Source organism: Triturus cristatus, chromosome 2_2, assembly GCF_964204655.1.
Source record: "Triturus cristatus chromosome 2_2, aTriCri1.1, whole genome shotgun sequence".
Taxonomy (NCBI): Eukaryota; Metazoa; Chordata; class Amphibia; order Caudata; family Salamandridae; genus Triturus; species Triturus cristatus.
In genome coordinates, this window is record NC_140582.1 from 942,072,526 (window position 1) to 942,085,680 (window position 13,155).

Below are 13,155 nucleotides of genomic sequence, written 5' to 3' on the forward strand. Positions count from 1 at the left end.
ATATTCGGTCAGTGCAGGCAGCGGATGAACTTCTAATTTCTTTGGGGAGAAGCAAGGATAAGGCTGGCCCAACTTGAGTAGCAGAGTAGGATCTCCTTATGAAGAGGAGGAGGGTTGGGAAAGGGTTGGGAAAGGAGAGGATGGAATGGGGAAGAGAAGGAAGAGATCTAGATAAATGCCACGAGTAGAATTAGAGGGGACGTGGGAGGGACGTCGATTCTCAGAATAATTCTCAGAACAATTTCTAGACTATTTAGTGAAGCGACATAATGAGATCTTCGTCCTGAATTAGGATATCATAAAAAGGAAGGAATAAAAAAAAAGGGAAAAAAAAAAAAAGTGGGAAAGAGTTAAATGAATAGGGGAGGGGGAGAGGAGGGGGGAAAGGAAAAAAAAAAAGAGGAAAAAAAGGGAAGGGGAAAGGGGAAAAAAGTGAAAAGGATAAAGGAGAGAAACTAAGGAAGAAAAAGAATACTTTATAATCAATGCCCTGTTCCTCTTCTTGGAATAATTATTATTATTATTATTATTTTTTTTTTTTTCTCTCCCATCTCTTTCCTACCTGTTTCTCAACCCTCCTTTTCTTTTTCACTTTCACTTATGTAAATGTAAAAGGTGATGGTTAGTTGGGACAGGAACTCAGCAGGAGTGCCATCTACTGGTATTTCCAGATAGATAGAGCAAGGGTTTCCCATGGGGTGGTGGGTGGTTTAGGGGGGCACGTGGGGGGGGGGTGTTAGTAATAATTGAAAAAAAAGTCCTCTTTTTTTGCCTATTTTTATTATCTTTGGTAATGGAGAGTTATAGGTCTGGAGGTAAAAGCTGGCATGACCGATATAGATCTTTTTTTTGTTTATGTGGTGATTATTTGGACGATAGGGAGTGGAAATTGTTTCCATGGATAATTTGAAAATTCTTTCATGGAATGTTAACGGCCTGCGTACTAGTCCAAGAAAGTGGAATATCATGCAGTACCTTCGTGATTCTGACGCCCAGGTACTCATAATACAAGAGACCCATCTCACAGAAAACGAGATTTTTTCCCTAGTTAAAAATAACAGCTGGGTTGACTTTTGCGTTTCCACCACACAAACTTCTAGTACTATGTAGTGCTGAATGTTGTATTTTATCTTGAAATTTTGCAAGAGCAGATAATAGTAAATCATGAAAAAAGATTCTGTTCTCTGCTGAGTCTCCTTTATGAGAAGCTGAGTAATGATAAAACTAAAATAGAAAGTGCTTCTGATGTTAGAAATCTTTTAGATGTATGTTCAGGATGTACACAGTTTACTCAAAATGTCCGGCAAGATGCACAGGAATTCTTAATGTATATGCTTATGGTACTGGAAGATGAAGGGGTCGAAATAGAAAACATATTTTGTGTCTCATATAAATGGGAACATTGTTGTGAAAACTGTATGAACACATGCAGCAGTAATGTTGATTCTGAAAGGTTTATATATTTAACATTACCAGAGAGTAAATCAGTGACTTTTAGTAAATTAGTTAAAGATGCTAATCACAATATGGAATGTTCTCAATGTAAATCAGACATGTTATCAACGTTATTTTTTAAGAAATATGGACAGTATATAATTTTAATGATACAACGTTGTAGAGCAGATGGAAGTAAATTGCAAACTTTACTAAAGAAGTTTATAGCAAATCAATGATCAATATCAGTTAAAACTTTTGTTGCAGTTGCAATAATTTTTCATGATGGACCTTCTATAACTTCTGGTCATTACACACTTTATCTGAAATGTGAAAAAGGATGGACACTCTATAATGATTCTCAATTGATTTTCAAGCACTGTTTGCCTTATGATTTACCAAATTGTTACTTATTTTTTCTGAAACCAAAATTTTAGATACAAATTTCAGCATCTGAAGAAACCATTATTTCAATTTTATAGGATTAACATTGGATATTTCACTTAAAAAGGATTTTAAAATTACCATTTGGCCTCATGGAAAGGTAAAGGTAACAATTGTGGACTTCTTTGACAGATATTATTTTGGTGTACGTGCTTAAGCAGCAAGATTTTCAGACGTTATTTATTGCAAATAGTTATTGTTGTTAGAAGGTATTTTTAATATATTTGTGACATTTCTATCAAGGTCTGTTTTAGTGAGAAGAGTTTCAGTGATGTCATTTGAGATGTCATCAGTGATGTCATGAGTGATGTCACTGACCATGTCATGAGTGATGTAATATGTGACGTCATCAGCAGTGCATTGCGGGCGTGCGAGTTATAGTTAGCTGAACTAACTATAACGGGGGAATTTCATTGGTTTTGTATGAGAGAAATGTCCAGCTAACTATAACATGTGTGAAACCTATGGTTTTTTCAGTGAATTTGCAAGGTTTTTTAAATGCTAATTCCTAACTATAACGTGTGTGAAACCTTTGGTTTTTTCAGTGAATTTGTACAGTTTTTTAAATGCTAATTTTTGAATTATTTAATTAAATATTTTTTTTTTTTATAATAAAAATAAAATTCCTATGTATTCATTTATACATTATCTGTATCCTTTTATTTGTTTTTGCTCTTTTTGTTAAATTTCAATTAGGATAAAGTTGAAAAGTTTATTTAATTTTTGCAATTAATTTTTCTCCACTTTTTTTTTTATATATAAATTCCTGGGGTGCGCGCTCTGAGCGCGCTCCTAGTACAATTTCGTGAGTTTTTTATGAATACCGTCGTACGTTATTTACGTACGCATATATACGTCATAGTGCGCGCTGGGAGTGCGCACCCAGTACGTATGCGTACGTACGTACGCATGCGTGCGTGCGTCCTACGCGCTCCACGCGGTTCACTTCCGCATACGCTTAAATTAAGCGCAATAACGTTCGCGTATACGCGTGTTCAACGTATGCGCGTTACGTACGCGCATATGACGTATGCACATGCGCTCCTACGCGTTCGCGCATGCGTAATCACAAGGTGCGCGCTCGGAGCTTGCGCAGTGCGCGCACCTCGGGTTATATGCTTAATAAAACAACACTTCTTATTGGTTATCATTACTTTCAGTTTCTGATTGTTTCAACACCACACCCAATCCCCTCATGGCAAGTCATGTGATCAAGAATCATCACTTTTGATTGGTTTGAAGTACTTTCAGTTCCAGATTCTTCCCAAACCACACCTACTCCCCTCATTATTAGTTCTCACTCCTTTGGAGAAGGAGCTATTCTGTTGTTGAGAGACAATGGCTGAACAGCAACCATCTTCAGACAGTGACCAGGACACTCTTGAGAGGCAGAGGAGCAGGAAGCAGAAAGACAGCTTTATATGGCAGTTTTTCACTTTTCCAGAGGGACAAAAAAAGGTAAATGCACCTAAAGTTACTTGTGTACTTTGTCAAAAAGTCTTGTCACGTGGGAATCCTAACAAGAAGTATTCTTTTAGCATTCACACTAAGTTGAGGCATGTTGACAAAATGCATCATCCAGTGACTTTTCGTCGAGCTTCTGGAGCAAACCCTCCACCTGCTCAACCGACGACATCTGCAGCAGCTCAGCCGAGCACATCTTCGGCAGCTCAGGCGAGCACTTCTTCTGCAGTGGTGCCTTTGCCTTCTTCCACACCTCGTTTTGGACCACCTTGTTTTGCGAGGTTGTCCACATGCTGCACTGATTGCGGTCGACTTATTTCTGTGTGTGAGACCAGTCTTGATCTCATTCAGAGAAAATTTGATGCGCATGAGTGCAGTAGGCCATAGATGTTTTTTCTTTTTTTTCGTTTTTCTCTTCCTGTTTCCCTCCATTAACTCAAGGGCTCTTTTAAGAACCACTTAAAAACTAAACCCCAAAAATATTTGGGGGGATTTATTTATTTATTCTTTTTTTTGGGTGCGCGCACCCTGCGCGCACCCAAGGATGTTTTTTAAATGTTTTTTTTTTTTTTTTTTAAATTTAATGTACAAAAAGAGGTGAAGAAATGGAAGCATGAAAAGGGAGGATTGAGAAATACAAATATTTTTCACTTATTTTTTTAAAAAAATAAATTATTTTGAAAAATTTTTTTTTTAGTATTTTGCAAGGGAACAGATTTTTTTTTTTTTTCTTTCTAGTTCTGCAAAACAAGAAAAAAAGTATTAATATTCAATCATACATTACAAAAAGCATTACATGTTTTTACATATTTTACAAAGCAATTTTTTGCCCTTTTTTTGCTGTTCTCAGAATTTTTTAATTTTCACTTAAAATAGTGAAAACAATTGTATTCATCATTTAACAGCGGGCAAAAAAAAAACAATCTGAAAGATTGTTTAAAAAAAGCCCAAAAACTATCCTCACTAAAATATACCTTGTTAGAAATATTACATATATATTACAAGTACTTTTCTAGATGAATAAAATTTTTCTAGATAAACCGTCTTTAAACCTTGTCGCAAAAGCACACATGCCAAAATAATTTCTGTCAAAGGAGTCCACAATTGTTTTTATTACTTTTCCTTTAGGCCAAATAGTAATTTCAAAATCCTTTTTAAGTGATATCTTCAATTATAATCCTTTAAAATTACAAAAAATGCTTTCTTCAGATGCAGTTTTTAGTTTTCAAAATTTAGGTTTCAGAAAAATTAAATAAGAATTGGGTAAATCATAAGGCAAACGTTGCTTGAAAATCAATTGGGAATCATTACACAGTGTCCAGCCTTTTTCACATTTAAGATAAACTGTGTAATGTCCAGAAGTTACAGTAGGTCCTTCATGAAAAATTATTGCAACTGTAACAAAAGTTTTTCCAGAAATTGATAATTGTTGTCCTGTAAACTTCTTTATTAAAGTATCCAATTTTGAACCATCAGCTCTACAACGTTGCATCATTAAAATTACATACTGACCATATTTCTGTAAAAATAACGTGGAAAACATGTCAGATTTACATTCAGAAAATTCCATGTTGTGATTGGCATCTTTAACTAATTTACTAAAAGTCACTGATTTACTTTGTGGTAATGGTAAAAATATGAACCTTTCTGAATCAACATTACTACTACATGTGTTCATACAGTTTTCACAGCAATGTTCCCATTTGTAAGAGACACCAAATACGTTTTCTACTTCTACTCCTTCATCTTCAAGTACACTCAAAATATATATTAAGAATTCCTGTGCATCTTGCTGGACATTTTCTTTAAACTGTGTAGAACCACAACATACATCTAAAAGATTTCTAACATCAGTAGCACTTTCTATTTCAGTTTTATCATTACTCAGCTTCTCATAAAGGAGACTCAGCAGAGAACACAATCTTTTTCCGTGATTTACTATTATCTGTTCTAGCAACTTTTCAAGATAAAATACAACATTCAGCACTACTTTTGCATAGCAGTTGACACCAGAGCTATATTCAAAATGGCAACCAACAACCTCTTCAACACTGTCCTTTTTCTTTTTCCTTGCTGTCACATCACTGTCCTTTTTTTGTTGTTCTGTTCATCCACATTACAGATATTTTCAAATCTCCTTTTCCGAGAAACAACATGTTTTTCAATCACAGGATACTGACCTAAATGAGGAGCATAGGTTCTTCTTAATCTATTTTACTCCTTTACACAGTTTGTATCAGCACTAACTTTTGAGTCATCAAAGTCTATCATAAATAAACCAGATAATGTTTTCACTCGTGACAAAGCAACATATGCCATACCTTCTTTGAACACAGTAGAACCAATGTTTACAAAAGCACTATCTATAGTCAATCCTTGAGACTTGTGAATAGTTACAGCATATGCTAGAGAAAATGGAAACTGCTTCCTACGTACATATAAGTCTTTCACAAGCATGAAACGAACTGAACAACGACAAATGTCTTTAACTTCTTCTATCTGATCAAATTTTAATTTTTAGACATTCAATTCCTTCTTTTTTCTGATAATTAATAAAACCCACAACTCTTCCCATAGCTCCATTCACTAAACCTTTTTCTACATCCAAATTTCTCCTTAAAATCACTCAACAATTCATGCAAACATATAGATTTTTTTCTAATCCAGCTGTTTTGGAAATGTTCTTCTCTAGTGAATCCAATTTATTTTTCAGTTTGCCTGTTAATGTAAAAGTAATTCTTTCATGCTGAATTTTGTCCTCTGCTTCCATTTTCTTAATCTCTTCCTTTTCCAATTTCAAAAGTTCCTCATTGAATATTGAGCACTCACGTAGTGTTGGCATTAAGCAGATTACAGTATTTTTTCAGCAATGTTCTTGTATATTTTCTCTGCAACTATTTCTTCATTTGGAAATAAATTATGTAGCAATCGACTCTGTAATGCTTTTTTGCCAACTTCTGTGAGTAGTCCAATTCTGATATCTTTCAGATTACTTGCATAATCTTCGTCGTTTGCTTGTCTCATATTGGTAGTGAGTTCTTTGTACTCAAAGAACGACCAAATATTCGCATTACCAATGCTTCCTAATGACTTCTTCGTGTCTTCATGTGTCACAGTATTAAACACTGGTTGTCCTTTAACTGGAGTGAGCTGTAAAAGATCTCTAAAAACTAGGATGTGTTTACCTCCAAATAACACGTCATAGTCTCTCTTAAGAATTTGTTGCATTCTTAAATGCACAAAGGCAAGCATTAAGTTTGAAACCATGCTTACCTCATCAATAATGAGAACTTGCATCTTCTTCAACACTCTTGAAACTTCGAAGCATGCTTCTCCAATTAGCTTGTGGTATTCTATTTTGTTCTCATGCTCCACTGGTAACATTAGCAAGCGATGTAAGGTAATTCCTTTTATGTTATAGGCTGCTAACCCAGTTGGAGCAGTTACCACACAAGACAAATTTGAAGCTGTTTTTTGCTGTAGGTAGCTTCTGATGACTTTTATTAAGAAACTTTTACCAGTTCCAGCTTGTCCACTCACATACATCCTGATTGGTTCAAATGATGTGCATGAGCACTCTTTCTTTTCATGTAGTAATCCATGATCAATTTGTTTTGTGACTTCTTCATAAATTTGTTTTTGTTCTTCATTCAGTTGTTGTTCCAGATTTAGTAAGTCGATTGAATCTTCCTGTGCTTGATTCATAGCAGTTTCTACTTCAGTCATGGCTACTGCAGCTTCATTTTCTATAATTGGTTGTCCTAGGGGATCTTGACTAAGTGTTCCTGAACTTTGGCTGTCTTGAGAACTGTCTCTAGCTACTTCAGCTGCAATTTTTGCTTCCTGTTCATTTTCTTCATTTAACATTTGGACATAAGTTGTGAAAGTACTGCATTCTATGCTTACTTTGCTAGCATTAAAAGAATCTTCATAGCTTTGAAATTCTCCCAGTAGTTCGTCCTCTGAACGCCATGGTTTAAACAGCTGTAAAAGAGCCAAGTAGTAAAATTCCTTTTTGTCAGTAGTGTCGCAACTCAGCTTCCTGTGATTTATCAAACTTCCTTTTGTTTGCTTCACCAAACATCCATCCTCACCAATGACTTTATATTTTCCATTGTTGATGTCTTCTGTGGCTTTCCGTGAAAAAATGTAGTTCTGCAGCACTTCATAGAGACACATGTTCTAAAGATGATGACTTCTTTTTGGGTAATATGTGTCCAACATGTTTGTTTTCAAAATATCTGTACTTTCTGGGTCATTCTCGGCAAAATATTCAATTTCTCCAACAGATTTCAGTACCCGATTTCTCATTCCTGCAAGGCCTAAGCTTACCCAAATTATTCTTCTGGATTTCAAGTAAAGACTTGCAGATGATAACCTATCTGAGCATTCGTAGGATCGAATTTCTCGATGCGATAACATCTTTAAACTGAAACTGTACAGCTTCTTACTGACAGTCTTCTCGTGAGAAATCTCTTCCCACATTTCCTTCAATTCTGTTTTCTCAGATTTAGTGATGTAAGATGTGACATACCGAGCAACAGCAATAGAATTGTCTGCCACATAGTGAATATCCATGTTAGCATTCCACATGGATAAAACGACTGGGTTGAAGTCATTTATACATTTTGACTCTTCTTTTCTTTTTAGGTTGTATGTATTTTTGGGAGATTTTCTGGTTATAGTATGTCGCACAGCTGACATAAAACTGTTGACTCTTCCTTTTGAAAGAACAGGTCTAGGAAATCCAAATCGACACTTTGTGTAGAATTTATCTTTGGTCTTGTACTTCCGTCGACAGTATTTTCCACACCGATGACTTTGGAAACGTAAAACTTGTTCTTTTAACTTTTTCTCTTCTGTGCTATTAGGTATAGCACATGTTGCATATTCTTCAATGAAAGATAACACTGCTTCATCAGCATCTGTTCCAAATTTTGGGGCATCCTTGATCCACAACAGCATATGAATATGAGGAGCACCTCTTGCCTGGTACTCTTTTCTCCAAAAGAAATCCACTACTTCTCCAAGAGGTGGATTTTTTTAATTGCAGATGAAGGACATCATAGCCTCAAATCTATGATTGAAATATCTGCAAACATTAACCGGATCCAATGAGCACAGTTCTCCTGCTGTCTTGTATTCAATGTTTTTAATGTTTGAATATGCCTCTCGTAGAAAATCCAATAAATCATCCCAAGCGTACTCGGCACAGCTTAGGGTTACAAACCATGTAGGAGTTCCTAAATTCCGTAACATGCATTTTAATTCACCCTGGCGTCGGCACCAATATTCATTTGTCCCACGCTGATAAGCCATCAGATTGATCAGTTGTGTTTCCAAATGATCATCTCGGTGCTGCACTTTCTCCATAAAATCCTTAGCAGACACATTTTGTAAATGTACTCCACTTTTTAAAATGTGATTTACTGCATAAGATAATGCAGACAAGTCGCTTTCAAATAAAAGATGAAACAAATAAGGAATACTTTGACGAAATCTTGAATCTTCAGCATATAGTCTTGTAGTCCGATACTCAGAGGCTGGAATCTGTTCTGGGCGTTCATCGTATCGTCCACCTTTTCCTGTAGGAAACAGCTGAGGAAAACATCGAGCTTCCAAGCTCTTCTCCCATACACTCACGGGAGTTCCTTTTTCTTTCTTCATCTGAAACAGATCAATAGTGTCTCCCATAACTTCTTTTGAATGAAGAGGATGTATGCTAAAATGTTCATAAATTTCTTCTTCCTTTGACTTGTCCACTTTTTCAATTTGACCAGTTGGTGTTTCTGTGTCTTCTTGTAAATCTTCTTCTTCTTCATCTATATAAATTGATTCATACCATTTAATATTCCTTTTCAAATATAAATTTGCTCTTTGTACTTTCCGTACATCTACCAGCTCCTGCCAAATCTTCTTATTCTTTGTAGGTACACCATTAACCAGAATAACTAATGGTTCAGTTTCCAAAGTATCTGCATCAATAGTTTCCAGATTTTTTTTCAAATCCAAGGGCAAATACACCACTCTTCCTTTTAAACCTCTCAGTAAATCTGAAGGAGGTAATTTACCAGTTTTGGGCTCCATACGTACTGTGGTCTGGAACGGATGAACACATTGAATGAGTATAGACTCATATGTATTTAAATCAGAAAGTTCGGCAGGAATAGCATCCAATTCTAAATTATTATGTACAGCTCTGGTCGGCATTCTATTTTCTTCTAACTTGTTATAACAGTATTTACAAATACGCTGATCTTCACCCAATTCAAAACAATTTTCAAGAAATATATATGTTGCAAAATCTTTCCACTTATAATTATCTTCATTTTCACTTTTTTTATACAGATCAACATTCCTTGTTTGAATTTTATAATGGCTTCTGCGGCAACAAATACAAGTAATATTTGGTCTTTCATTAGAGATGATAGTAAATTTTGTCATTTCATCCTCAAAATTTTTAGTAATAATGAGTTCTACATTCTGTTCCTCATTTTCCTCATTAACTGTGTCCTTTTCTGCACTTTCTTGTGCTGGACCAAAGTAACAAAACTGAATCTCATCAGTAACCTTCACTACATCTGATTCAGATCCACGGAACAGAGCATTATTCAACTCATTTAACTTTACTGCTGGACTTTTAGCAAAATACAATGTTCTCACAAACTTTCTCATTTCAGTATGATGAACAGCCAGCATCCTAAAATGATGAAAAACACTTTTACACACTTTTCTAGATAGACAAGCCAGAGAATGTCCCTGCAAACCAGTATTCTCTCTCACTCTGCATGGATCTAGTGTTTGAAGCACCTTTATCTTCTGTTTTACACTCTTTTTACTATATTCTCTTAGAAAGTCACGTAATGTATCAATAGATTCCTGACGCACAGTACAAATACTACTACAGTTCCAAGTGTACACTGGGGCTTTTGGACGTCTCCCTATAGCCTCAGCAGCCATTACTTCTTCCTCATTTCTTGGGACCATTTTCTCTTTTTCCATCACACAACCATCCTTAACTTCATATGCTCTACCATTGGTGTCAACTGCATGCAACAAACTATTACTTTGAAGATAACTCTCTTCATTAAAAAATGGTTCAGTACTTGAACTGTGTTTCCATTCTCCCATGAACACTTTACAAAAGTTACTTTTTTTCACTTCTCTTTTCCTTTTGCTTTGTGACTTCATTGCATTGACTAATTTATCTAATCTATGCATCCTATTCAAAATTAGAATAAAAAGTTTTCTTTTTATTTCCAAAGCCTTACTTACAATATTTTCTATAAAAAAAAATTTCTTAATAAATTTTGATTTTTTCTTATATTTTTTCACATCCTTTAGCAAATTTAACATCACTCTTCTCTGAAACATTTTTCGACGAATGTTTTTAAAATCTAATTTTCGTGTTAAATCAGTTTTACATTCTTCTGATTGTACATTAGCTTTTGTTTTTTGCTGTTGACTCTGTTGTTGCTTTGTACATAAAACACTGTTTGTTTTACATTTATTTTTGTCATTTTCTTTTTTTTTGAAGATATTTTTAAAGAAGACTTTAGTTTTCTTACCAGTAGAGTTTTTCTTTTTTCCATCACATGCTTCTCCTCCTATTTTTTTTTCCCAGTTTTGTCCAGATATACTTGTTGTTGCTTTTCTTTCCTCTTTCTTGTCCTTAAAGGCATTTTTTAATGTTTACACTGTTGCTCAGCAATACCTGCAAGAAACTTAAAAAAAAATCTTTTTTGTAATTATAATTCATTATAATATTTTTTAAGCTTTTCATTAATTTCAAATATTTTACCATTTGCCTCTCATTTGTAATTTACTAATTTGTGCAGAGTGCTAACCACCACAGTTGAAAAAAAACAAGCTGCCCCTTTCCTGCAACTGCAAGTCTTTCAGAACAACTGCAACATACTTTAAATCTCTGCCCACAATTCCTGTGTGCACACAGCCTCAAGGTGTGATTCTAGGCAGAAAACAATATTTGATTGGCAATTTAAATGCACATTTACTACTGTGGTAGAGCAACTGATAATTGCTGTTACAGCCTGACACATTTTCCTTATAGTTTACAGAGACAGAAAAGAGCACATTTCCTAACAGCTACTTCATACCATAAGCATCTGCAACCTGGGTGAGTGTTTAGAGTAGAGCAAAGAAAATGAGGCCTTGATGATGTTTTTATGTGTTTGCGTTATACACTGCTTTCTGAAACATCACACAGAGCTAAGTACTACGCATGGGAGTGTTGGAGAAGCTGCTGCATGTGTGCCAAGAGTGTGTTTCTGCAGACTATGTATTGTCAGCTGCAAGAGAGATGAGCAAGGAGACTTCCAGAACTGCATGAAGACTGCAGGGATGTATGTAACAGTGCATGTGTGCTAAGGGATAATTTGTGTAAAGACAACAGGCTGCCCCTTTCCTGGGACTGCAATTCTTACTGAACAACAACTTCACAAATTTAATCTCTGCCCACAATTCCTGTGCGCACACAGACTCATGCCATCATTTTAGGAACATAACACAGGCTGCCCCTTTCCTGGGACTGCAATTCTTACTGAACAACAACTTCACAAATTAAATCTCTGCCCACAATTCCTGTGCACACACAGACTCATGCCATCATTTTAGGAACATAACACAGGCTGCCCCTTTCCTGGGACTGCAATTCTTACTGAACAACAACTTCATAAATTAAATCTCTGCCCACAATTCCTGTGTGCACACAGACTCATATCGTCATTTTAGGCACATAACACAGGCTGCCCCTTTCCTGGGACTGCATTTCTTTCAGAACAACAACTTCACAAATTAAATCTCTGCCCACAATTCCTGTATACACACAGACTAATGCTATGTTTTTTGGAACAAAACAGTGTTCCTGAATAGTACCAAATTACTGTTACAGCCTGACACATTTCCCTTATCATTTACAGAGGCAGAAAACAGCACATGTCCTAACAGCTCCTTGAGACCATGACCATGTGTTACAGGGTGAGTGATTAGACTAGATCAAAGAAAATGAGGCCTTGGTGACGTTGAATGTGTTTGCATTACACAATGCTATCTGAAACATCACACAGAGCTGAGTGCTACACATGAGAGTGTTGGAGAAGCTGCTGCGTGTGTGCCAAGAGTGTGTTTCTGGAGACTATGTATTGTCAGCTGCAAGAGAGATGAGCAAGGAGACTTCCAGAACTGCATGAAGACTGCAGGGATGTATGTAACATTGCATGTGTGCTAAGGGATAATTTGTGTAAAGACAACAGGCTGCCCCTTTCCTGGGACTGCAATTCTTACTGAACAACAACTTCACAAATTAAATCTCTGCCCACAATTCCTGTGCGCACACAGACTCATGCCATCATTTTAGGCACATAACACAGGCTGCCCCTTTCCTGGGACTGCAATTCTTACTGAACAACAACTTCACAAATTAAATCTCTGCCCACAATTCCTGTGCGCACACAGACTCATGCCATCATTTTAGGCACATAACACAGGCTGCCCCTTTCCTGGGACTGCAATTCTTACTGAACAACAACTTCATAAATTAAATCTCTGCCCACAATTCCTGTGTGCACACAGACTCATATCGTCATTTTAGGCACATAACACAGGCTGCCCCTTTCCTGGGACTGCATTTCTTTCAGAACAACAACTTCACAAATTAAATCTCTGCCCACAATTCCTGTATACACACAGACTCATGCTATGTTTTTTGGAACAAAACAGTGTTCCTGAATAGTACCAAATTACTGTTACAGCCTGACACATTTTCCTTATCATTTACAGAGGCAGAAAACAGCA

At 36.0% G+C, this 13,155-nt stretch overlaps 1 protein-coding gene across 1 annotated transcript in view; it reads right to left on the minus strand.

The window, feature by feature from the left end:
- Nucleotides 1-249: 249 nt before the first annotated feature.
- LOC146862978 (uncharacterized) overlaps nt 250-13,155 on the minus strand; it is an 81,799-nt gene continuing 68,893 nt past the window's right edge. Inside the window, exon 3 of the mRNA XM_085643134.1 lies at nt 250-283. Coding sequence (XP_085499260.1) covers nt 250-283 — 34 coding nt within the window. The remainder of the gene's footprint in view (nt 284-13,155) is intronic.